The sequence below is a fragment of the Microcebus murinus genome, chromosome 3 (assembly GCF_040939455.1).
Source record: "Microcebus murinus isolate Inina chromosome 3, M.murinus_Inina_mat1.0, whole genome shotgun sequence".
NCBI classification, from domain to species: Eukaryota; Metazoa; Chordata; class Mammalia; order Primates; family Cheirogaleidae; genus Microcebus; species Microcebus murinus.
Window position 1 is genome coordinate 39,658,546 of NC_134106.1, and position 26,116 is coordinate 39,684,661.

General features: G+C 35.2%; 1 protein-coding gene across 2 annotated transcripts in view; it reads left to right on the forward strand.

The window, feature by feature from the left end:
• Positions 1-26,116, forward strand: part of FOXN2 (forkhead box N2) — a 66,231-nt gene that overhangs the window by 35,371 nt on the left and 4,744 nt on the right. For both annotated transcript variants that reach the window (XM_012755478.2, XM_012755488.3), the window contains exons 2-5: positions 1,847-2,397; positions 11,751-11,875; positions 14,366-14,430; positions 24,847-24,915. In XM_012755478.2, coding sequence (XP_012610932.1) covers positions 1,861-2,397; positions 11,751-11,875; positions 14,366-14,430; positions 24,847-24,915 — 796 coding nt within the window. In that variant the 5' untranslated portion in view covers positions 1,847-1,860. The remainder of the gene's footprint in view (positions 1-1,846; positions 2,398-11,750; positions 11,876-14,365; positions 14,431-24,846; positions 24,916-26,116) is intronic.

Here is a 26,116-nt window from a genome sequence, read left to right on the forward strand (position 1 = left end):
TTAGAACTGGATATGGAGAAAGTGCTAATATGATTTAAAGTGAACAGGATTTGGATCATTGATACTCATAGGCAATGTGTATATACTGTTGCCAGGATATATGTTGTGGCTAGAGTTTTGGTTCTGAAGTCAGTCTTCCTGCATTTAAATTCTGGTGGTACTGCTTACTACCCAGGCAACCTTAAACAGGTTGTTTAACCTCTCTGAATCGTTTTCCTCATTTATATTTGAGTTAATAATAGTGTCTACTTTATAGGATTTAATTGACAGTTTATTGAGATATCCTATGTTAAGTGTTTGGCACAATGGTTGGCCCACAAAATATTATCTAATGCTATTGCTAATTGAGTGCTCTGAGACAGACTGTCTAGTGATAGCTACCAGAATTCAGATAGACTGTTCTCTTCTAAAATTGACCAATTTTCATAACTCTTGAAGTAAGCTGCCAACTATGTCCTAAGCAGAGAGTCTAATGGTATCTTCCCTTATTTCAGTTACACAAACATAATAATAGAATAATGGAAGGTTTTCACTGAATTCAGAAATGAGATATATATATGAGCCATTGAAAATGAATTAAATACACATTAATCTATCACTTTCCTCTCTAGTCCATTATTCTCCCATAAGGCTTATGAATTGAAGTGTGTTTAACAAAGAAAAAAAAAGCAAAAACAAACAAAAAACTCTGAAATCATTTGAATAAATAGAAATAAAAAAGGATAGTTTAGAAACAGCTTTTTCCCCCCTCATTGAAAATATAGTGACAGTTCAAACCTTACGAAGAGAAGTCAGCCTTGAAATATCTGTATTTGATGAAATGATATAGAATGCAGAGTTAAAAATACTGGAATTTACAAAAGAAATAATGTTATAGTAAATTTACTTTAGCTGATAATGAATTTAGTGAATAAGGAATGTTACCTTGTCAGACTCATGGAGATAGAGAATAGAATGGTAGTTACCAGATACTGGCAGTCAGGACGAGGGTGACAGGGAAAGGGGAGATGTTAGTCAAAAAGTACAAAGTTTACAGGAGGAATAAATTCTGGTGCTCTATTACATAGCATGGTGATGATAGTTTATAATGTATTATATATTTCAAAATTCCTAAAAGTAAATTTTAAATGTTCTCACCACAAAGTAAAATAAATATATAAAGTGATAGATGTGTTAATTAGCTTGATTTAATCATTTCACAGTGTATGTATGTATCATATCACATTGTACCCCATCTATATAATTTTTATTTGCATCAAAAATAAATAATAAAACATTATCTCTTTAGCATGATATGCTTTAAAAATATTAGAAATGGTTTCTTTTTATAGTAAATATTTCAAATTTTAGGAAAGAGTTTATTTGAAATATTGAAATATTGCTTAAACAGTATTTCAAATTTGATTGTTTTCAGGATTAAGGGATATGTATGATTATTACAGTAAAATTATAGATCCTTAAGATATATAGATTATAAAGTCTTATAATTCAAAGAAATGATCTGTTCATTTTTAATAATAATAGCCACCACTTATTAGGTGGTTACTAAGTATTTAAAATACATTATTTAATTTTGTTAATATCACCCATACATATGGTACTATAAAGCTGCATTTTATTTACAGGCCATAAAATAATAGAAATAAGTTTTCAAATAATAGGAAATAAGTTATGTTCCTTGTTTTATGATCACTAATACCTTTATTGTATAAATATTGTGCTTAAATATTGTGTGGGATAATGGATGGCAAAATTTCTCGGAGGTTTTTAAATATGTGTTTTATTTTTCTCAGAGTTTAAGAATTTTAAGTTTTGCATTGATTAATAATTGTTTCCTTTGTTGCAGAACTGTAAGAGTAAATGGGTCCAGTAATTGGAATGACTCCAGATAAGAGAGCTGAAACCCCAGGAGCTGAAAAGGTTGCAGGATTAAGCCAGATTTACAAAATGGGAAGCTTGCCTGAAGCTGTTGATGCTGCCAGGCCAAAGGCCACTCTAGTGGACAGTGAGTCAGCAGATGATGAACTTACAAACTTGAACTGGCTTCATGAAAGTACTAATCTTCTAACAAACTTCAGCCTTGGAAGTGAGGGTCTTCCAATTGTTAGTCCATTGTATGACATAGAGGGAGATGATGTGCCATCCTTTGGATCCTCTTGCTACCAGAATCCAGAAAAAAAATCAGCAACTTCAAAGCCCCCATACTCCTTTAGTCTTCTCATTTACATGGCTATTGAACACTCGCCAAATAAATGTTTGCCTGTCAAAGAAATTTATAGCTGGATTCTGAACCGTTTCCCATATTTTGCTACTGCGCCAACAGGCTGGAAGAATTCTGTTCGACATAATCTGTCCCTGAATAAATGTTTTCAGAAAGTGGAAAAAAGCCATGGCAAGGTCAGTGTTTATGAACATTGCTCTATTTGGTGAGATGGGGGAACTAACTAATATGGACCCCTTAAAATATGGGGAAATCAAGAGAGAAAAAATAATTAAGTCAAATTACTTCAGCTGAGTTTAATTATATGAGTTCATTTGCTTTCATTTGACATGGTTTAAAATGTCTTAAATATTAATATCAGTCAAGAAGAATTATGTTCAGTCTACTATAGGTATATAGATTAGTCTTTTGAATGTTCCAATTTTCTATTACTAGTTTCTATAATATTCCTATAAACTGTATCAGTAAATGATTCTTATTTATTCAATATGACAATCTGTGCCTTATAATCAAAGTATAGATCATCATTTACATTGATGTAGTTGGTGTGATTGGGTTTAAATCTGTCACCTTGTTATTTGTTTTCTATTCTATTGTTTTTCCCACTTTTCCTGCCTTTTGGGTTGAGTCTTTTTTTTTATGATTAATTTTATCTTTAGTATTGGCTTATTTATTCCTTTGTTTTTTAGTGGTTGCTATATGGTTTTTAGTATGTATCTTTAATCTATCATAGTCTACCTTCAAATAATATTATACAATTTTACTTGTTAACTGGGTCTTTATAGAAAAAGTTGCCTGAAGCTAGTTGATTTAACATTTGTCATTCAGTTTATTTAACATTTCTTGTTGTTCAGGTCTCCTGGCCATGATTTTTGTTGTTGTTGTTGTTGTGTGTGTATATAGAATTGTAGGTTGACATTTTTTCTTTTAAAGATGTTACTCTGTTGTCTTCTGGCTTCCATAGTTTCTGAAGAGAAGTCTATTGTCATTCTTTGTTACTCTGTGTGTAATTTTTTTTTTTTTTACTGTCTTCAAGATTTTCCCTTTATCACTGTTTTTCAGCACTTTGACTGTAATGGGCTTATGTGTGTTTTTCTTTATTTTTACCCTTTGGTTTCTTGGAGGTTTTTTTTTTTTTTTTTTTTTGAGACAGAGTCTTGCTTTGTTGCCTAGGCTAGAGTGAGTGCCGTGGCATCAGCCTAGCTCACAGTAACCTCAAACTCCTGGGCTCAAGCAATCCTTCTGCCTCAGCCTCCCAAGTAGCTGGGACTACAGGCATGCGCCACCATGCCTGGCTAATTTTATATATATATATGTTAGTTGGCCAATTAATTTCTTTCTATTTATAGTAGAGACGGGGTCTGGCTCTTGCTCAGGCTAGTTTCGAACTCCTGAACTTGAGCAATCTGCCCACCTTGGCCTCCCAGAGAGCTAGGACTACAGACGTGAGCCACCGCGCCAAGCCGAGATTTTTAAATACATGGTTTATTGTCTTTCATCAAATTTAGGAAATATTTGCTCATTATCTCTTCAAATATTTCTTCTGCCTCCTACTTTCTTGACTCAAAACGAGTGCTATTGTCTTATCTCTTGGTTGCTCTGTTCCTCCCTCCACTCTTTTCTCTCTTTGTTTTAGTTTGGATAATTTTTATTGATCTTTCTGTAGGTTTGCTCTGTCCTCTGCTTTGTTCATTCTGCTGATAAGCCTGATGAAGGACTTCTAAATATTTTTCATTTCTAGTATTTTCATTCGCCTTTTTAAAAAGTTTCCATATCTCTGTTAAAATTCCCCATAGATCCATAAACATTAATCATAATTATAATATTTGTATTATGGTTTTACTGTCTCGTCCATCTCTGGGTCTGGTTTTCTCTCTTGTTTTTGTGTGTTTCATAATTATGGATTGAATGTCAGACATTTTTTGGTGAAAGAATGTCAGAGACTGAGGTAAATAATATTTCCACACAGAAATAGATATACCTTACTTCTGTCAGGTTGTTAGTATGAACAGGTATTGGTCAGTATAATTAGTAATTGAGCAGTTTGGGTGTTGTGGTTGCCATAGTTACCTTCCAGTACACCAGTCTTCAGATCCCTACAGAGATGGACTGACAATACTTTGTCTTAGTGCAAGGCTTGGAGTATCAGATGATTTTTTTCTCAACACTCTTGGTACTCCTTCATTTTTCAGCTTGTGCCACATTTGGGAACAAGACAGAAGTAGGATACCTCTCTCTGTGCTCTTGCCTCTCACAGCAATAGATTGCTGTTTCTTGTTACTGGGAACAAGGCTCTTGGAAAGGTCAGGGTAGGTTTCTTGCTTCTCTTCCTCCAGCTTTAGTCTGTTTTTAATTAAAAAATTTATTGATGCATATTTTGGGGGTGCATATGAAATTTTGTTACACACATAGAATGTGTGGTCTAGGGTCAGGTCAGGGTATTTAGGGTATCTATCATCTGAGTATTTATTATTTCTGTGTGTTGGGTACATTTCAAGTTTTCTATGTATTTTGAAAAAATACAATACATTGTTGTATTGTACACCCTACTCTGTCTGCCATGAAACAGTAGAACTTACTCCTTCTATCTTACTGTATGTTTGCACCCATTAGCCAACCTGTCTTCATTCCCACCCTCTCCCACCCATACATCCTTTCTAGTCTCTGATATCTATCATTCCACTCTCTTCCTCCATGCAATCAACTTTTTTAGCTCCCATGAGTGAGAGCTTGTGATAGTTATCTTTCTGTCTAGCTTTAGTCCTAAACAGGCTCTGTATGCATGTTCAGGGGTAAGGCTTTCTTGCCAACCCCAAGAGTAGACAGTCTCTCCCTCTATTCATTAGATGGAGGCTAGTATATTGAACAGCACAGATGTGGGATATTTCTGTCATCATAGAAAGTCTTATTTGGACAGTGCTATTCTAGAGTTCAGGCTAATTTCCTGTTCATTCCCATCATGGTAGGTAAACTCTGTCTAGTATCAGTGGGAGGTCTTGGGCACAAGTGAGTGACCACTCCCTTTCTCAGTGGCAGCAGATCTCTGTATCATCCAAGGATCTGGGCATGCGCAGATTTCCTGCCCTATTCTCTGGCACATGGCACATTGCCTAGTGTCAGTGAAGTTTGAAGATAGCTAGGTTTTGTACTTCTTTCCCAGCAGCAGCCATCCTTTCCCTGCAACTGGAGTGGGGAAGGTATTTTGCCTCTCCTTCAGTGGCAGACAGCTTTTGCTTTGTGTTGGAGAAGGGTCCAGGGTGCAGGCAAGTTTGTGCCTGTCCCATGATACCTGATCTCCACTTTGTGCTCCTTCGGGGTCTAAAGCATAGATGAGCTTTGCCTAATATCCTTGCTGTGGCCTCAAACCTTGGCAGGTTCTGCACATCTGTCTTTACCTATAAGATCTCTCCTAGGTCTCCTGGCCTTGCCTATAGTCTTCCTCTGGAGCATCAGATGGAGGCCAATGGAAAAGGGCTGGCTAGTTAGTGGATGCAGACTTGCTCTTTCTGTTTGGGAATGCCAGAGATTCTAAACTGTATGCTAGCTCACACTTGGCTTTTAAGAATTTGTTAAAAATTGAGTAGCATAAAAATAAATATTAATACAATGTATATATGGACACTTGGTTATGTAGGTAGTATGTTTATTCTGCTCTTCTGTTTTCAAAATTCATAAGGTAGACACATAGCCTTCTTTTCTAATATCATTTAAAGGTAATGTATTTCTTCATGGCTACTGCTTTAGTTGCCTACCACAAGTTGTATTCTGTATTTTATTACCATTCATTATCAATACTTTCTAATTTTTATTATTGCTCTTGTTTGAGCCATAGGTTGTTAAGAATTGGTTTAATCAGTTTTAAATGAATGATTTTTTTTTCCAGTTAATTTTTTGCTGTTCTTTCCAACCTAAACAGAAGTTTTGTTGTTGTTGTTCGAGACAGAGACGCACTCTGTTGCCCGGGCTAGAGTGCGGTGGTGTCATCATAGCTCACTGCACCCTCAAACTCCTGGGCTCAAGCAATCCTCCTGCCTCAGCCTCCTGAGTAGCTGGAACTACAGGAGTACATCACCATGCCCCACTAATATTTCTATTAGAAACAAAGTCTTACTATGTTGCTGAGGCTGGTCTTGAACTACAGGCTTCATGTGATCTTCCTACCTCAGCCTCTCAAAGTACTAGGATTACAGGTGTGAGCCACCACTACTGGCCTGTTCTAAAACTAGTGACTTCAAACAACAAACATTTATTCCGGTTTCTAAGTTCAGAATTTTGAAGGGCAGCTTAGTTGGGCAGATATGGTTCAGTCTCTCATGAGGTTGTAGTCATCTGAAAGGAAAGTTTGACTGGCTTGAGAGAAATCTGCTTCCAAGATGGCTTACCCACACTACTGTTGGTAGGATGCCTCATTTCCTTGCCATAATGTCTTTTATGACCTATCCTGAAAAGGCATACTCCATCGTTTCCACAACAACCTCATAGTTACACAAATTATTATTCAGTAGTGGAGGAGACTCTGCTATAGTGTGAATTGCAAAAGGTTAAGATCATTTGGGGAGCCATCTTGGTGGCTGGCTATGACAGATATTAATTTTTTTGAAATCTATTGAAGCTTCCGCTATGGCCTAGCACATAGTTGGTATTCATAAATATTCTGTGCATAATAAAGAATATGCTACACAAATGGAGCACAGTTGTTGGATGTTACGTTCTATGTCTGTTGGATTGTTTGTTACTCATGTTCATTTCTTATATATACTTAATGATTTTTTAATCTATTTGACCTACTGATTATCAGAAGTGGTTAAAATCTCTAGGGTGAATTTAATTTCTTTTTATAGCTGTGCTAATTTTTTGCTTTATATTGAGATTATGTTATTTAATAACATTGTCAAGTTGAATCTTTTGGTGAATTGAATCTTTTTTTTTTTTTTCCTTGAGACAGAGTCTCACTTTGTTGCCCAGGCTAGAGTGCTGTGGCGTCAGCCTAGCTCACAGCAACCTCAAACTCCTGGGCTCGAGCAATCCTTCTGCCTCAGCCTCCCGAGTAGCTGGGACTACAGGCACATGCCACCATGCCCAGCTAATTTTTTTTGTATATATTTTTAGTTGGCCAATTAATTTGTTTCTATTTTTAGTAGAGACCAGGTCTCGCTCTTGCTCAGGCTGGTTTTGAACTCCTGACCTTGAGTGATCCACCACGCCCAGCCTGAATTGAATCTTTTATCATTTAATAGTAATGCTTTTTGGCTTCAAGTGTTGTTTGTCTGACATCAGCTTTCTTTTGATTAGTGTATCTTTCAACTACTCTGTGTCCTTAAGTTTTTGTTTGTCCTTTGTAAATAGCATATATCCAGATTTATTTTTAAATATCAGCTTATATAATAATTGGAGAATTTAGTATATTTTTGTTTTATTATAATTACTAACACATTTTGATTTATTCCTACTATCTTATTTTGTTCTTTTTGTTTTGCTTCTCCTAGTTCTCTTTTAATCTGCTTGGGCTGCCATAACAAAATGTGGCTTACACAACAGAAATTTATTATCTCACAGTTCTGGAGTCTGGAAGTTCATGATCATGGTGCCATCAGGATTGCTTTCTTGTGAGGCTTCCCTCCTTGGCTTGCAGATGGCTGCCTTCTCACTGTGCCCTCACATGGCCTTTTCTCTACTTGTATGTTCCTGTTGTGTGTCTTTCTTTTTAAGGTTACCAGTTACATTGGATTAGGGCCCCACCCATATGACCTCATTTAATAAATACAGTCACATTGAGCCGGAAGACTTTAGCATATGAATTTGAAGGGGGAAAAACAGTTTAGTCCATAATATCTCCCTATTCCTCCTTCTCTTTGCCTTCTTTTGAATTGATTCCCCCAGCCTTCATTCCATTATTTTTTTGATATTTGGGGAATGTTATCTTGTCTTTTTTTTTGAGACTGAGTCTCGCTGTGTCACCTGGGCTAGAGTGCCATGGCATCAGCCTAGCTCACAGCAACATCAAACTTCTGGGCTTAAGCAATTCTTCTGCCTCAGCCTCCCAAGTAGCTGGGACCACAGGCATGCACCACCATGACCGGCTAGTTTTTTCTATATATTTTTAGTTGTCCAGCTTATTTCTTTCTATTTTTAGTAGAGACGGGGGTCTCACTCTTGGTCACACTGGTCTCTAACTCATCACCTTGAGCAATCCTCCCACCTTGGCCTCCCAGAGTGCTAGGATTACAAGCGCCACCGGGCCAGTATGACCATTCTTAAGGGCACACTGGGAGTAGTTATTAGAATTAGAAATTTGCATGTCATTAGACCTAGCAGATCAATATTCTGATTTCTCATACTTGCATAGTAACATTCATACTTGCACACAAGAAGGTGTGTTTAAGAATATTCACTGTGATATTGTTTGTAATAGAAGTTATATTAAATAGAACAGTATGTCCATTGTGATACAATTTGTGGTAGTGCTCAAAAGGGACTTGGTCTTGTCTGTAACTTTTAAGTGTGTGCATTATTTTTGAATGTACAGAGAAAGAAAGGAAGTAAGAGCTAGAGGATAGGAAAGGATATAGTCCAGAGTTGCATAAAGAAAAAGAGAGAAACCATCTTATAATTTAAAAAAATCAAGGACAAATGTACAAATTGTAATATATTAGGACAAATATTAGTAAGCTATCACTAGAAGTCAAGGTGGGAGGATAGAACTTACAGGTGATAGTCTTTGTAAAAACCAATGGATCACTTTGCTTAAATGTTTGAGATTTAGACAGAGAGAAATATATTCAAGTAGGATTGAGAAGGCAGGTGGAGGGTTTTTTTTGGTTTTTTTTAAATTTATGAAACCCTTTTTTGAGTCAGTTAAAAAAATGACAGTATTTTTCTTCCAGTCTGTGGAAAGCAAGTAAGTTTTTCTTCCATTAAATGTTGAATTGAATTTGGCAACCTTGACAACACTTTTGTGATGAATAGCTATAATCCAGAGATGATAACCCCAAAAAGAAGGCAAGATAGCAAGGTCCAGATCAAACTATAAAGTGGTAAGATACCCAACCAGTTGATACAGCTGCTGATTAGATTGTTTTCTCCCTGTCATGCATGCCATTTTTACTACTCTCAAAAGATAGGTCTAAAAATCCTGGTTTGGTATTTGTCCCAGGATGTTAAAATTACAAAAGTTAGATGTGGTAGTGTTTTGTTTTGGTTCACTTTGGTTTGATTTTTGCTTCATGTTTTTAGTGTTAACATCTAAGTCTTATATCTACTATTGTAAATTTTTATAAAGCCCCACTAAAACATTATAACTGAGATTTTAGCTGAGAAACATGGAATTAAAATTTTGCCTAGTTTAGTACAATTTTAATCAGTTAATTCTTTTTAATTCAGAGGTTCTAAAAGCCACTGAAAAGGAAGACAATGTAGGCAACTCTGTTAAAATGTACAGGCCAAATACATAAAACATTTCAGGAATAATAAACCTTGCTGCTTCTTCCAGTCTAGTCTTTATAACTTACATTAAGATAAATCTTTTTTAAAGTTCATCTCTTAGTATATTCTTTATTTCTTCAAAACCTTCAGTAGTTCTCTACCAAATAAGTCTTAGAAGGCTTAGAGTTCCAAAATACAAAATAGTAAATGAGAGAATGCACATTTCCTGTTTCCATTGCACAAAAGATTTATTTTGTTACAGGCAAATTTAGTTTAAAACAATACTTCTAAAACTCTTTATATTCTGTCATCTAAGTGCAATAATTAGAGACAGTATTTAAGTGAGAATCTGTTAAAAATAAGTTCTTTTTTGCTGTAGACTCTAAAACATAGATTAGCAAATACATAGTTTTATCTCTTGTTCATGATGGTTCATGAACAGACCCAGTGAAAGGAAATGCTGCCATGGTAACATAAACCAGACTGTTATTTGAGACCATACTCAAGATACTTAACTGCCCTGAAACTGCAAGTTTTCGATACCAGTTTTTCTAATTTGCTATTTCAAGGAAATAGCAATTCTACTGTGATCAAAACAATTTGCAATCTTCTCACAGTAGAATCTGAAAAGTAGACTTGAACTAAATACTTTCAAGGAGCCTGATCTCAGGAATACCAAAGTAGAATACAGCAAGAATTATTAAAATAATTGTCTCAGTCAATGTATGAAAAATACTTCATGCTAATCTTTTCCATATGAAACTGAATTGGCAATTCGCTTGGGGGCAAAGGATGTGGTGAGTTCTAACATTTTAATGTTCTATTTTCCTGTCTTCAAAACACATTTATCATTTGGTCCAGGTGACTAAACGTATGTTTAACTCAAGTTTTGTCACTTCATGCAAAAATACATTTGTAAAACTTAATCTTTTTTGAAAAAAAAATCAAAATGTCAATTACTTGGCTTAGTATAGTTCTATAGTGCTGTCTTGCTGCTGAACTCCAGCCGAAAGTTTCACCTGATAATCTGGTGCATTTCTCTCTTTATGACAGTGTATTATGACACCCATTGTTTTTCTTTTTTTATATATTTAAATTGCTAGGATGTTAAAAACTGCCTTACACTCAGTTGCTATACCTGAAGTTTTTTAATCTTCTAAATTTATTTTATTTATTGTTCCTTACCACCTAATTTTTGTCTTTTATCAGAATTGATTTCTCTCCTTATTGTTGATTTTTTTTTAAAAAATTCCCTCATTTCGGGAAAGTAAAGGAGTAGGAATATACTGTTATTTAACCAACATGCAGTGTAAAACCCTTACTATGTTCCAATTTCAGAATAACCTCTTAGTATTCACTTATTTTGCAGCTCTGTGTCACTTGCATATAAATTACCTTATTTGAATCTCATTACAACTCAGTGAAGTGGCCTGGATTGGTGTTTTATTTTGTGGTTAAAATGTGAATAAGAGGATTGACTCTTGAAGATTAAATGATTTGTCCAACATATCACATAGCCAATCAATAAGCAGTGATTAGGACCTTTGTTTTTGAACCTGTGGAACAAGGTTCTGTCATTATGCCATTCTGCTATAAAAAATTATGACACAATATTTAGAGATGAAAGAGCCTCAGTAATAGATTAATATCACCTAGAAAAAGAGTTTGGGAAATGGAAGGACTCTGGAGATCAGCACATTAAATCTTCAGCCATCAGTATGGCTTTAATCATATATGATTTAATACAAGCAAAAACGAGTAGGGGAACAGGAAGGAAGTAAATTTTGTTGTCTAAATAATTGCTAATGTAGTTATAAAATGTAATTCAAATTTTAAAAAGGATTTTTGAAAGAAAAGGCATAATGTAAAATCAGAAATTAATAACAGTTTGAACCTCACTAATCTTGTGAGATATAGGAAGTTTTGTATATCATATGGTGACTTTTAATTACCACAATGCTCATAGCCAGCTCACTTGAACCTTTGAAATGTATGTACTAAAAGATACTAGAGATACTAGATACCCTTCATACATTTATTAAAAGCATTCAAGCACTGTTTGTGTATAAAAGTTTCAAGTTATTAATTCTCATGTATTTTATTCTAGGTTAATGGAAAAGGTTCCTTATGGTGTGTTGATCCAGAATATAAACCTAATCTTATGCAGGCACTAAAGAAGCAACCTTTTTCCTCAGCATCAAAATTTTCCACTCCTCCTGCATCTTCACAAAGGTAAAGATCTGCATAGGCTGGCCATTGTGGCTTAGGCCTGTAATCCTAGCACTCTGGGAGGCTGAGGTGGGAGGATCGCTCAAAGTCTGGAGTTCGAAATCAGCCTGAGCAAGAGCAAGACCCTGCCTCTACTAAAAATAGAAAAATTAATTGGTCAACTGAAAAGAATATATAGAAAAAATTATACGGGCATGGTGGTGCATGCCTGTAGTCCCAGCTATTCGGGAGGCTGAGGCAGAAGGATTGCTTGAGCCCAGGAGTTTGAGGTTGCTGTGAGCTAGGCTGGCACCATGGCACTCGAGCCTGGGCAACAGGGTGAGACTCTGTCTTTAAAAAAAAAAACACAAAATAAAACTGCATAACTGTCAGTGGTGATTTATAAGATTTCATTGTGTAAGATGGAGAAACTTAAAGTTTTAAATATTTAAAAATTATGCTCAAGTCTAAAATTTTACAGTGTTTGGCAAATAAAATAATGCTTTGAAGTTTGTTTTTTTCTTTTCTGCTAAATGTAATTGTAATATATTTCCTTAGCTTTTGTTTTTAAACCCAGTGACTCTTATTAATCTTCTAACTCTCTCACTTTAAATTAATCTGAAAATTATATGGGCTCCTTATCTAATTTTTGTGTCCTTTTCCTTAAAGAAGTCTTCAGAATCTTCTAAAGTTTTATTATGAATATATACATTGATTTGAGTTGAAAATGACAAGTTTTTAAAGATATTTTAAACAGTACTTTATAATAGTTAACTTGTTTTTTGAAAAATTTAAAAAGCTTTTTAATAAAATAATTAATGAAAATTTTCAAACAGATGCAAAACACCAGAGAGAAAGTTATAAGGAACTCCCAGCTACAATTATCAACATTTCATAAAATGGTTATTTTGAATTCTTAAAGTATTTTTAGATAACTTGTAGAGGAGTAGTTGTAGCTGAAATTCTAGTAAGGCTAAAGTTGAAATGTCAGTAATATATACACTCAGATTTTAATGTTATTTACCATATTCATAGATTAGATGGATGGGTATAAAAAGAGCTACTCAATGAAACCCAGAGAATAAGTTATTTTTATATCCTCGCTGTGGAGTTGATATCTTCTTCATTTGTTCATGTTGGCTCTTATGAGGTGTTCTAGTTAAATAATACTTTAGAAACTAATGGTAAGTTCTGTTGATGTTTAATTATATGTTTTATTTAGCTATACATTTTTTAACTTAAATATTAAATGGGAGAATTGGCACCATTTCTTATAAATCATCACAAATATATTTTACTGTGTCTTTGTTTTTGTTATGTTTCATTTTCATCTTTATATTTTTAAGCCTTAAGTTTAGATGTTAAAGAAAGGTGATCTTATGGTTTAACAAAAAAAATCAACCTGAATAAAGATGATTTAAAAAAAAAGATAAAATGACTCCATCAAAGTTATAATCTTTGACTTTAAAACCTTAATATAAAATGAAACATTTTCTTCCTTTTGTTGTTTGCCAAAATAACAGTTCTATCTGACATGCTTTTGCATAATCCTCTCCTATTACATTTCATAAGTCTAAGGAAGAGAATGAAACAGTATATGTAAAACTAAATAGGAAATAAACCTTTAATTTAGTTAACAAAATATATTTTTTTTACTATCACAAATCAAAAAAAAAAAAAACACAATTCTTCCCCAAAATGTTTTAGTTTCTGGAATTAAAGAAAAACAAAACTGTTGATGTCTACATGAATGTGAAAAGTTTTAATTTTATATAGATATTTATTAATCAAATCAGGAACTTGTATGTTTGACATCATTACCTTACAGTCTTCCTTAAACATTTGTTTTCATTAAATGCTTTTTTCTGATACCTGTATTAATATTATATCAAACTTAAGCAGCCAATGTACAAATAGTAAGGATTATGTATTATTTATTGTTCCAGGCATTTAAAATGCATTATTATTTTTTCCCATTTATTTGTATATATTCATGGGGTACAAGTGCAATTTTGCTACACTGATATGTTGCATTGTGGTGAAGTCAGGGCCTTCGTTTGAATACATCACTAAAGCAACACACATTGTACCCACCAAGCAGCCTCCCATCATCCACCCACCTCCTACCTCCCTCCTATCACACCAGCCCTCCGAGTCTCCATTGTCCATTGTTCCCCACTCTGCTTCCCTGTGTACACATTATTAAATGCATTATTCTTATTTAATTATCACAACCCTATGTGGGAGATTTAATTATTCCTAATTTACAGATGAAGAAACTAAGAGATTAATTATTTTGCTCAAGAACATCCAAATAGCCGTGGTTTAATCTTGGCTCTCTTGCCCTTTCTGCTTTGGCAGATTCTTTCTAAACTGAGTAGTGTTAGCAAAGAAAACAAGGTAAAAATAATTTGTGTTTTTTATGGCACAAATTAGCTGTATTTGTGCCTAAGTTCTATAAAAAGTGAAATAAAATTGTTATAAGCCCATTTGTCTTTTTCCTTTATTTTTCAGTGTTTCTTTATCACCCCACTATTTAAGCTCTGTACTCAAGCAGAACCAGGTGCAAACCCTCAAAGGTAAGTGTGAAGATCAGTACAGTCATATGCCATATAAAAACATTTCAGTCACCAATGGACCACATGTATGATGATGGTCCCTAAGTTTATAATGGAGCTGAAAAATGCCTATCATCTAGTGACATCTTAGTTGTTGTATAGTTGCCTTACTCATGTGTTTGTGGTGATGCTGGTATAAACAAGCCTGTGCTGGCAGTCATATAAAAGTATAGCATACGACCGGGCGCTGTGGCTCACGCCTGTAATCCTAGCTCTTGGGAGGCCGAGGCGGGCGGATTGCTCAAGGTCAGGAGTTCAAAACCAGCCTGAGCAAGAGCGAGACCCCGTCTCTACTATAAATAGAAAGAAATTAATTGGCCAACTGATATATATATATAAAAAATTAGCCGGGCATGGTGGCGCATGCCTGTAGTCCCAGCTACCCGGGAGGCTGAGGCAGAAGGATCACTCGAGCCCAGGAGTTTGAGGTTGCTGTGAGCTAGGCTGACGCCATGGCACTCACTCTAGCCTGGACAACAAAGCGAGACTCTGTCTCCAAAAAAAAAAAGTATAGCATATACAGTTATGTACAGTACATAATACACAATAATAATGAAAGACTATGTTGCTGGTTTATGTGTTTACTTTTCACTGCTTTTTTAGAATGTACTCGTACTTATTAAAGTAAGAGTTAACTGTATAACTGCCTCAAGCAGGGTGCTTCAGGAGGTATTCCAGATGAAGGCATTGTTATCATAGGAGATGACAGCTCCATGCATGTTATTGTCCCTGAAGACCTTCCAGTGGAACAAGTTGTAGAGGTAGAAGACAGAAAGAAAGAAAATATTTTTGTACAGCCATATAATGAGTGTGTGTTTTAAGCTTAGTACTATTATAAGTAAAAAAAAATTTTTTTTTTTTTTTTTTTTTTTTTTTTTTTGAGACAGAGTCTCACTTTCTTGCCCAGGCTAGAGTGAGTGCTGTGGTGTCAGCCTAGCTCACAGCAACCTCAAACTCCTGGGCTCAAGCAATCCTCCTGCCTCAGCCTCCCGAGTAGCTGGGACTACAGGCATGCGCCACCATACCTGGTTAATTTTTTCTATATATATTAGTTAGCCAATTAATTTCTTTCTATTTATAGTAGAGACGGGGTCTCACTTGCTCATGCTGGGTTCGAACTCCTGACCTCGAGCAATCCACCCTTCTCAGCCTCCCAGAGTGCTAGGATTACAGGCGTGAGCCACCATGACCAGCCCACAATTTTTTTAAAATTGAAAAGTTTATAAAGTAAAAAGGTTATAGTAAGCAGAATTTATTATTGCAGAAATAATTTTTTTTTACAAATTTAGTGTCACCTAAGTGTACAGTGTTTATAAAATAGACAAGAGTATACAGTAATGTTCTAGGCCTTCACACTCACTTACCACTCACTCACTCACTGACTCACTCAGAGGAGCTTCCAGTCCTATAGGTTCCATTCATGTTAAGTGCCCTATACAAGTGTACCATTTTTTATACCGTATTTTTACTGTACTGTTTCTATGTTTAGATACATAAATACTTAGCACTGTGTTATAATTGCCTACAGTATTCAATACAGCCATGTGCTTACACAAGTTTGTAGTCTAGGAGCAAAAGGCCACACCATATAGCCTAGGTGTATAGTAGGCTATACTGTCTAGGTTTGTGAAGGTACACTCTATGATGTTCCCACATTGACAAAATTGCCTAAGAGCACTTTTCTCAGAATGTATACCCAGCATTAAGCAATCCATGACTGTATTTTAAATCGCAAGAATTCAGGTCAAAATTGAGGATTTTTTTGTTTAAATTTTTCCAATTATAAAAGTATTATATGTTAATTAGAATATTTGGGCAATATAAACATTTATAGAAGAGAAGTAAACGTTACCCTTTATTGGTAACATTTTGATATACGTTTTGTGCTTTTTTTTTTTTTTTTTTTTTTTTTTTGAGACAGAGTCTCGCTTTGTTGTCCAGGCTAGAGTGAGTGCCGTGGCGTCAGCCTAGCTCACAGCAACCTCAAACTCCTGGGCTCGAGTGATCCTTCTGCCTCAGCCTCCCAAGTAGCTGGGACTACAGGCATGCGCCACCATGCCCGGCTAATTTTTTTTTTTTTTATATATATATATCAGTTGGCCAATTGATTTCTTTCTATTTATAGTAGAGACAGGGTCTCGCTCTTGCTCAGGCTGGTTTTGAACTCCTGACCTTGAGCAATCCGCCCGCCTCGGCCTCCCAAGAGCTAGGATTACAGGCGTGAGCCACAGCGCCCGGCCCGTTTTGTGCTTTTTTATGACATACAGGTAAATAGATACATTTGCATGCATCTATATATACCTGTATAAATATGCACAGCCACATATATACACACACTTTTTCTCCAAATACTAGACTCACCGTGTATACAGTTTTATATCTCTTTTCCATTTACTTTTATATGTATTTTTCCTTGAAAGTAGGGTTTAATTTCTTAGTAATATCATCAGTGAAGTTATCTCTTCAAGTTTATCTTAGACTAGAATAGGAGGGCCCATGGCCCTTTTTAGCCTGCCATCTGTTTTAGGGTAACTGGTAAGCAAAGGATAGTTTTACATTTGTAAAATGGCTGGGGAAAAAATAAAAATGGTAATATTTCAAGACATAATGAAAATTCACTAAAACAGAGTTAAGTAGTTGCAACAGAGACCTATGTATTAATATCTGATTTTTTTCTCTTAGTGTGCAAAGCCTAAAATATTTACTTTCTGACCCTATACTAAAAAAGTTTGCCATTCCCTGAATTAGAATATAGTTCAGAATAATTCTTTTATAGGTTATTTAAGTGTGAAGAATTTTTAAAAGGTCATAAGTTGATTTTTTTAAAGCATCAAAATTCTGAATTCACTGGTCTTTTTCTTCTCAATAGTTAGTATTATAGATTAGTGGTGTGTTAAAATAAGTTTTTCTAGCATTGTTGCTTTGGAGCTTAGAGATATTTCTATGATTTTAAAAATAGAAATTTTCAGACTAAAGCCTTTCCATGTATCAGAAACATTTTGGGTCTTTGGAACCACTCTAAGCTGAGCCTCAGAAGCAGTGTGCTGGTGTCTGTAAAAATAAAGGGAAAGAGTGTGAAAAAGCTTTAGAAAACTCTGCAAAGAAGTTAAGTGGATAGAGAATCTATCCACTTAATGTTCTATCCAAATAATGTTCTAACATAGGGCAAGTATCCATGTTCTTCTTACCTGCATGGGTAATTGTGGTTTCTCTTTACATTTAGGCCTTGCTGAAACTCCTTTATCTTTTCATTGCCTCAGTAAATTCTGACCCTTCTTCTCTAAGAGGGTCTTTACACATTTTAAGAATAATTATTTGTGAATTCAGAGGGTTTATTTAAAATCTCTTCTTACTCTGAAGCAGGTTAGAGAAAATAAATTTTTTAAGTGAAAATAAATTAAAAATATTTTTTTAAAAAATAAATAAAATCTCTTCTTGTTGTTCCATTCCATCCAAATTCTGCTGCTGCTTTTGGGGAGCAGACACTTCCACATTTCTCCTAGTTTTAGCCATCGTTTTGCATAACAGGAACATAGGTACTTCTGCCTCATCTGATGACTTACACATATTATGCATCATCTCTCCAGTGCTGGCAACACCTTACTTACCTCCCTTCTTGTACTCATTACTAGGTCTATTCTCATAGTAATAATTAACTTGGTGGGGAAGGTGCTTGGTACTCTAGGTTAAAACAAATACAGGTATGTCCTGGAATAAAATACAAAATTCTCTTGAGTTTTAAGGAAAAAAAATATGACCTCACAAAAATTTAAGAAAATGTGTATTTCGACCAGACACTGTGGCTCACGCCTGTAATCCTAGCACTCTGGGAGGCCGAGGCCGGAGGATTGCGTGAGCTCAGGAGTTGAAGACCAGTGTGAGCAACAGCGAGACCCAGTCTCTACTAAAAATAGAAAAAATTAGCCAGGCATGGTGGCACATGCCTGTATTTCCAACTACTCGGGAGGCTGAGGCAGGAGGATCACTTGAGCCCAGGAGTTTGCGGTTGCTGTGAGCTAGGCTGACATCATGGCACTCTAGCCCAGGCAAGAGAGTGAGACTCTGTCTCAAAAAAAAAAAAAAAAAAAAAATGTATGTTTGAATCTAGTTGCTTTAGGGTATATTCCTAGACTTCTGAGGAAATTTGCTCTTTCTTCTCTGTTAACAATTATTTCTAAAGAGAAGTTTGAAAAACACCAAGTGGATTAAACGTCGCCATAAGTAATTACTATTGAGCCTTCTATATTGTGCCAGGCATGTAGTAGGTACCTGAGAGAGCCAGGCCCTGCTGTCAGGAAACATATAGTTTAATTGAAGAAGGTTAACTAGAACTATGCAGAGTACACTGAGAAAAAAGGTAGGGCTTAGAGGTAAGGCAGGAAAGGCTTCTTGGAGAAGAAAATGTGATGGTTGAGCTGGGCCTCAAAAGTTGGGGAGATACTTAGCCTCTGATAGTACAGGTTTGGTGGAGACAGGGAGACCTGACAGGAAATTGTAGCAATAGAGAAAGGTGTCTGGTAGTTCCTGGGAGTCTGTCTGGCAAGTTGATGGTACGAGAGAAGCATAGGGGTATAGAAGAGGACCGGGTAGATGTGAGCAAGGCAAATGAAGCAGTTTTAGGAGAGCTTATTTAGCATATAAAGACTTTGAACTTCTTCCTCTAACATTAGTAAGCATTGAGTTGGTTACTATGCTGCTTTGCATACATTATTTCATTTAATCCTTACAACAACCCTTTGAGTCTTCGAGTTATCTTTTCTTTCCCCCACCCACAATCTCGCTTTGAGTTATCGATACCCCTCTTTTACAAATAAGGAAACTGAAGTTTGAAGAGATTAAATAATTTTCTCAAGGTTATAAGTGGCATAGAAGGATTCAGATTCAGAAATTCTAATTTCAGAGCCTGCACTCCTAACAGATAAGAGGCACTAGGGGAGCTTCTGAAGAGCTTTATGTTTTATAAAGCTCACCTTAGGTATTATTGTTGAGCTCCAGTATTAAAGCTTATATATGCATCTAACACTTCATAGAATCATCTTAACTAATCATTACATTAGAGCTACCTTTAGACATACAAGATTAATAGGACAGAGAGGTTAGGCTTAGAAATTTCAAAAACTGCTATCAGCCAAAACAGCTGCAGCAGTTTATTTAAAGTATAGTTGTCTGTCTTGCTTAACTTAAGATGACTAATTTTATGTGTATCTAGGATACAGCATCATTTCAGGAAATACAGGGCTCTCATACTTAGATAGCAAAATAAATCTTTTTTTTTTTTTTTTGGTCAATATTTTGGTTTTGTGTTGGTTTGCAATAAATTCATCTGTTTAAAAATATTACTGAGCTGTGCTAGGGACTGTTTTAGGCACCAGGGGTACATCAATGAACAAAGCAGACAAAAAATGGAACTCACATTCCAGTTAGCAAATTTTAGTATTTATACTGAAACACTTGGTATACTAAAATTTAGGCAGTTGATGGTGATGTTACGGGCTAAGTATAAATCTAAGTTCAAATTTAAGGCTGCAAATTAGCATAATTTGTATCTTTTTCAAGTGAAAGTAAACCAGTGGTCCAGACAGCTTCAAATATTGAAATTGCTCTCCTACTTTAAAGAATGACAAGAGACAGCTTCTCCATTTGAAAGCTCTATAAATGTGTATGTTTTGATAGAGGTAATAAATCCTTTTATAGTTAGATACTGAGATTTATACCATTTAAATTCTGCTTCTACAGTTCTCATATCATTCCTTAAGCAAATGGACTGAGAATCAGACAACAGAAACATATTTGTCTTATGACCCTCACTTTCACATGGCTAAAACCATTGTCTTTAGATTTTTTCCCAATAATTATTAATAATCTCCCAGCATTCAAGGCTAAGAAAATAGAAACCAGGAGGCACAAATTAACAATTTAGGCACAGCTTGATTTGAACCAGTTAGAAAATCAGTAGCATGCTTTGAACTACCACATTTTGGTTTGTTATGAACTGGTAAGGATATGTTAGATAATATAGCTAATAATGTTGTTTTTAAAAGAGATACTTTTACAATAGCAGAAAGTGGCCAGGCACAGTGGCTCATGCCTGTAATCCTAGCACTCTGGGAGATCGAGGCAGGAGGATCGTTTGAGCTCAGGAGTTTGAGACCAGCTTGAGCAAGAGTGAGACCCCGTCTCTACTAAAAATAGAAAGAAATTAATTGACCAACTAAAAATACATATACAAAAAATTAGCTGGGCATGGTGGCGTGTGCCCTATAGTCCCAGCTACTCGGGAGGCTGAGGCAGTAGGATTGCTTAAGCCCAGGAGATTGAGGTTGCTATGAGCTAAGCTGACGCCTCGGCACTTTAGCCTGGATAACAAAGTGAGACTCTGTCTCAAAACAAAACAAAACAAAAAAAACATAGCAGAAAGTGCTTTGTCTATGAAAAAATAACATTATGAAGTGGTTTCGAATGTGACAGTAAACAAATGAGTCTTCAGTTTAAATTTAATACCAGAACGGATTGGGTGTTATAAACAAAAATTGTTTGTAAATTCTACCCTACCCAGAGAATTTTTTGCTTGTGTTCCAAGAAGTTGAAGATTGTACCTTGAACAAATCGTTGATAATCAGGTGTTCTTGATTACAATAGTGTTTTGGGTAATTTCTCTATTGCTTATTTTTGCTGTTAAACTTTTTTCCTGAATTAATTGGCAAGGCATTTCAGGAAGCATACTTATAAATGTTTTTAACACATCATATATAGGTAAAACTCTTTTGCAAAGAAGTATTTGTTTCACAAAGTTAATTTCATATAGGAGAGTTCAAATTAATTTGGCTATAATTATCTACGAAATTTCTATCTAAGAAATCTATTTAAGGAGCATTTTTCCTATAATTCTGCTGTTAAAGAAACAGTACCTAATCTTGTTATCACTTTAAAAAATTTAGAAACCAAGAAAAAAATGATGTTCATGTAACTTTCTTATGGTTATCAGGATAAGCCTCTTCTCAGTTTTATATGTTATGTTTCAGAAATATGTTCCTTGAATTATAATGGAAGTTTGTTATAAGAAGTCAAGTTAGAGATATACTACTTTTATAATAACAAGATTTTATAGGTGCTTCATTTATAAGATTAATTTCCTGTAATTTGTTCCTCATTATAATGCATTTCCATGTTCGATTTTCTCCTTTGCCACTACCTCCCCTTCTTATGAAATTTATAAACTGGAAACAAGATAGATCCACTTTCATTAAAAGAAGAATTATTTCATGGAGCAGGAATGTCACTGTCACAGCTTTTGCATACTCCTGGGCAAGTTGTGCCCTGTGCAAGGACACCTGGCTGAGGCAGGGAGTGGGATCTGAAATCAGCCCACACTCCATTCTTCTAGCTGTGTGCCTTGAATAGGGAAGCATTCACCTGGAGGAACAGTTGCCTTTTTTCCAATTCACACAGAGACACAATATGGGCTAGCAGCTGTACCTTTTTCTTTAAGACATTTCAAAATACTGAGCCCTGTCAAATTGTCTCAGGTCTCATTCTAAAAGACAGAAACTGGAGAGGTCTTTGTTTTTATAGCCTCTTAGCTATGACATGTGGGACATCATTGATTCAAATACCTTATACTTATGTTCTTTCTGCCCCAAATGCTTTTCCCTCAGGTATCATTCTTTCACCTCCCTGAGGACCTTGTCCAACTGTAACTTTCTTCTTGAGGCCCTCCCTGACCTCTATATTTAAAACTGCAACCACCTTCCCCAACACTCTCTATCTTCCTTCCCTTTTATTTTTTAATATTAATTAATTAATTTATTTTTTTTGAAACAGAGTCTCACTCTGTTGCCCAGACTAGAGAGCCATGGCGTCAGCCTAGCTCGAAGCAACCTCAAATTCCTGGGCTCAAGCGATCCTTCTGCCTCAGCTTCTCGAGTAGCTGGGACTACAGGCATGTGCCACCATGCCCCAGCTACAATTTTTTTTGTATATATTTTTAGTTGGCCAATTAATTTGTTTCTGTTTTTATAGAGACCGGGTCTCGCTCTTGCTCAGGCTGGTTTCGAACTCCTGACCTTAAGCGATCCTCCTCCCTCGGCCTCCCAGAGTGCTAGGATTATAGGTGTGAGCCACCACGCCCGGTGCCTTCCCTTTTATTTTCCTCCCTAGTGCTTATCACTGACATACCATTACTTCTTTGTGTTCTGATGAACAGTTAGGGATTTTGTCATGATGTCGGGCACATGATAGGACACTCAGTTTATTGAATGAATACTAGAATAGAGAATTTCTAATACATTCTGTAATTTCCTGCAAAATTTCCCACCCTAATCATGGATGCTTTGTTAAGTATTAAGGGATGATAATAGAGTAATAACTGAAGGCCTGGGCTCTGGAGATAGACTGCTAAGATTCAAATCCCTCCTCCATTTCTAGGGACCCCTCTTTATCTGTTTTTTCACCTTTAAAATGGAAATATTAATAGTAGTCATATCATAAAGTTGTAAGGTTTAGATGAGTTAATAAGTATTTTGAACATGTCGTACTTATTGACAGTACTCAATGTTATTAATTTGGTGATAGTTTAAAGAAAGGGGGGGCACAAGTTTGTAATATACTCAGTCTTTTCATATTTATTAAGGGCCTATTATTGTTCCAGACATTATGATAACACAGAAGGTAAGACATAGTTCCTACCCTAAAGAAGCTGATAGTCTAATTGGGACAACATTAATGTAGACACTGTGTTTCAGAAGGTCACATTTTATTTGAGGGAAGAGAGGTATAGTATTGTGTGCTATCTCATAGCAGCCTTCTTCTGATTTACTTAAACCTGTTAATGTTGTTGTTAACTATATTGAGTTTATGGTCTAATTGGGGAGAAAACGAGTCAATATCATCATGGCTTTATTATCTACCATAACTTTATAATTAGGTATTGCAAGTAAATTGGAAAATTTCATGATAATAAAAATTTATAATTTTACAATATGGATGGGAAGCTTCATATCTGAGTCTAATGATTTTTTTTTTTTTTTTTTGAGACAGAGTCTTGCTCTGTTGCCTGGGCTAGAGTACTGTGGCTGGCCTAGTTCCACAGCAACCTCAAACTCCTGGGCTCAAGCAATCCTACTGCCTCAGCCTCCCCAATAGCTGGGATTACAGGCATGCTCCACCATACCCGGCTAATTTTTTCTATATATTTTTAGTTGTCCAGGTTAAATTTGTCCTTTATAAGCTAAAATTTAGAAACATTTTGTAACTTTTCCCTTATACTTTAGATTACACCATTTTAACTTTTCTTCAATTAGTTACTTAGGCTAATCCAGCATCACCAAGATGGAGAAGAACTTATAGTGGTAGGATATAAGTAGATATGAGAACAATGACTGTATCTGTAGTAAAACCTGCAATTTTACCAGCCTTCTAAAGACCATTTTTTAATGAAATATCCATAATTATGTTTGACCTCATGAATCGTAGCTAAATCTATAGTACTTGTCATCTTGTGTATAATTATGACTAAAAACATTACTAATATTTTTGTTTCTGCAATAATTACTCATTTACCATTCATAGACCTAGATTCATATGACGTAGACCAATTATATATTTTTTAATCTCCTCCAACTAGCATGTAATTAATGCAGTACAATACTTCATACCTGCAGATATGCATAAGTAAAGAATTATTGAAGGGGCCTGGCACGGTGGCTCACGCCTGTAATCCTAGCACTCTGAGGTGGGAGGATCGTTCAAGGTCAGGAGTTCGAAACCAGCCTGAGCAAGAGCGAGACCTGGTCTCTACTAAAAATAGAAACAAATTAATTGGCCAACTAAAAATATATACAAAAAAATTAGCTGGGCATGGTGGCGCATGCCTGTAGTCCCAGCTACTTGGGAGGCTGAGGCAGAAGGATCGCCTGAGCCCAGGAGTTTGAGGTTGCTGTGAGCTAGGCTGACACCATGGCACTCTAGTCTGGGCAACAAAGTAAGACTCTGTCTCAAAAAAAAAAAAAAAAAAAAAAGAATTATCGAAGGTAAAAATGCCAAAAAGTAGTAATGCCATACATTCTTAGCAAATTTAGTCTGTTTCATTTTCTTTATGAATAATTAAAGAGAACTTTCATTATCTCTAGTATCTTTCCGTTCTTTATTATACAATACTGTTCATAAAACTGCTCCATAATTTTAAGAGAAAAGAGGATTGTAAAATAATATGTATAATAACATCCCATTTTTATTTAATATATGTTTATGCTTTCTTTTTAAAGTAGAAGGATATACACCAAATCTTAACAATGATGTTATCTTTGGGTGCATGAAAATACTTAAAATAGCCTCTCTTTTATAAAGAATATTAATATTACCACCTTTTTCCCTTTTCAGAATCTGATATTGATGCTGCCACTGCAATGATGCTTTTAAAAACTTCTATAGAACAAGGAATTTTAGAATGTAAGCAATCATGCTTTCCTTTTTAAAATACATTTTTGTGAATGTCTCTTCATATTTAATTTAGAATATAAAATGTCTAAGTGTTACAGGCAAAATTACTTCTTTCCAACCAAATTGTGTTTTAATCTGAATAACTTAGTTTCTGTTTTATTATTTTTTCATTTATAAATGAGCAGTTGAGAGATTGAAATTAATGTTGTGACAGATTTTTGTACATTAACCAAGAAATGGAGGAAAAAATGACATAGTAAGAAAATAAGTTTAAAGAGCTAAAAGTAAAATGAAAGCTATAAATAAGAAAATATATATATGAAGGCATATTTATAACTTTAGAATAGGAAAAGCTATTTTTAAGATACAAAATGAAAAATCCATAAAGGAAAAGATGGGTAAATTTAATAAAACATCAGATTTTTACAGTTCTGACAACAAAAGGTATCTCTGTAAGAAAAGTAACATAAAATACTGAGAACATGTTTTGTTTTGTTTTTATCATATATAACAAAGGAAACAGAAAAGTCAGAAATATATGAATAGGTAGATTTCAGAAGAGGAAATATATATGGACAATACACATGTTAAAATATGTGACATTGGGGAAATACAAAATGAAACAATATTGATAAATAATTTTTATCCATGAAATTAGCAAAAATTAAAATGATTGATACTAGATGTTCAGTGTGGGAATAGGTTTTGTCATACAGTATTGGGTGTAAATTAGTGCAACCATTTTGGAGGGCGACTTGGGAATACCAGTTATACATATTTCCCTTAGCAATGCTATTTTCTCGTATCTCTCTTAGAAAATTATTTGCTTATGTTTGAGAAAAGGCATCTAGGATTTTCATTGAGGCATTATTTGTACTAGTGAAAAACTGGGAAATACCTAAATATCAACAAGGAAATGGTTAGCTAAGTGGCTAAAACATATTGAGACAATACTGCATAAGCAGTTCAAAATAGTTATATGTTCCATGGAAAAGTCAAGACATAGGTGGGGCGCAGTGGCTCATGCCTGTAATCTTAGCACTCTGGGAAGCTGAGGCGGGCGAATTACTCAAGGTCAGAAGTTCGAAACCAGCCTGAGCAAGAGCGAGACCCTGTCTCTACTAGAAATAGAAAGAAAGTAATTGGCCAACTAATATATATAGAAAAAATCAGCCGAGCATGGTGGCGCATGCCTGTAGTCCCAGCTACT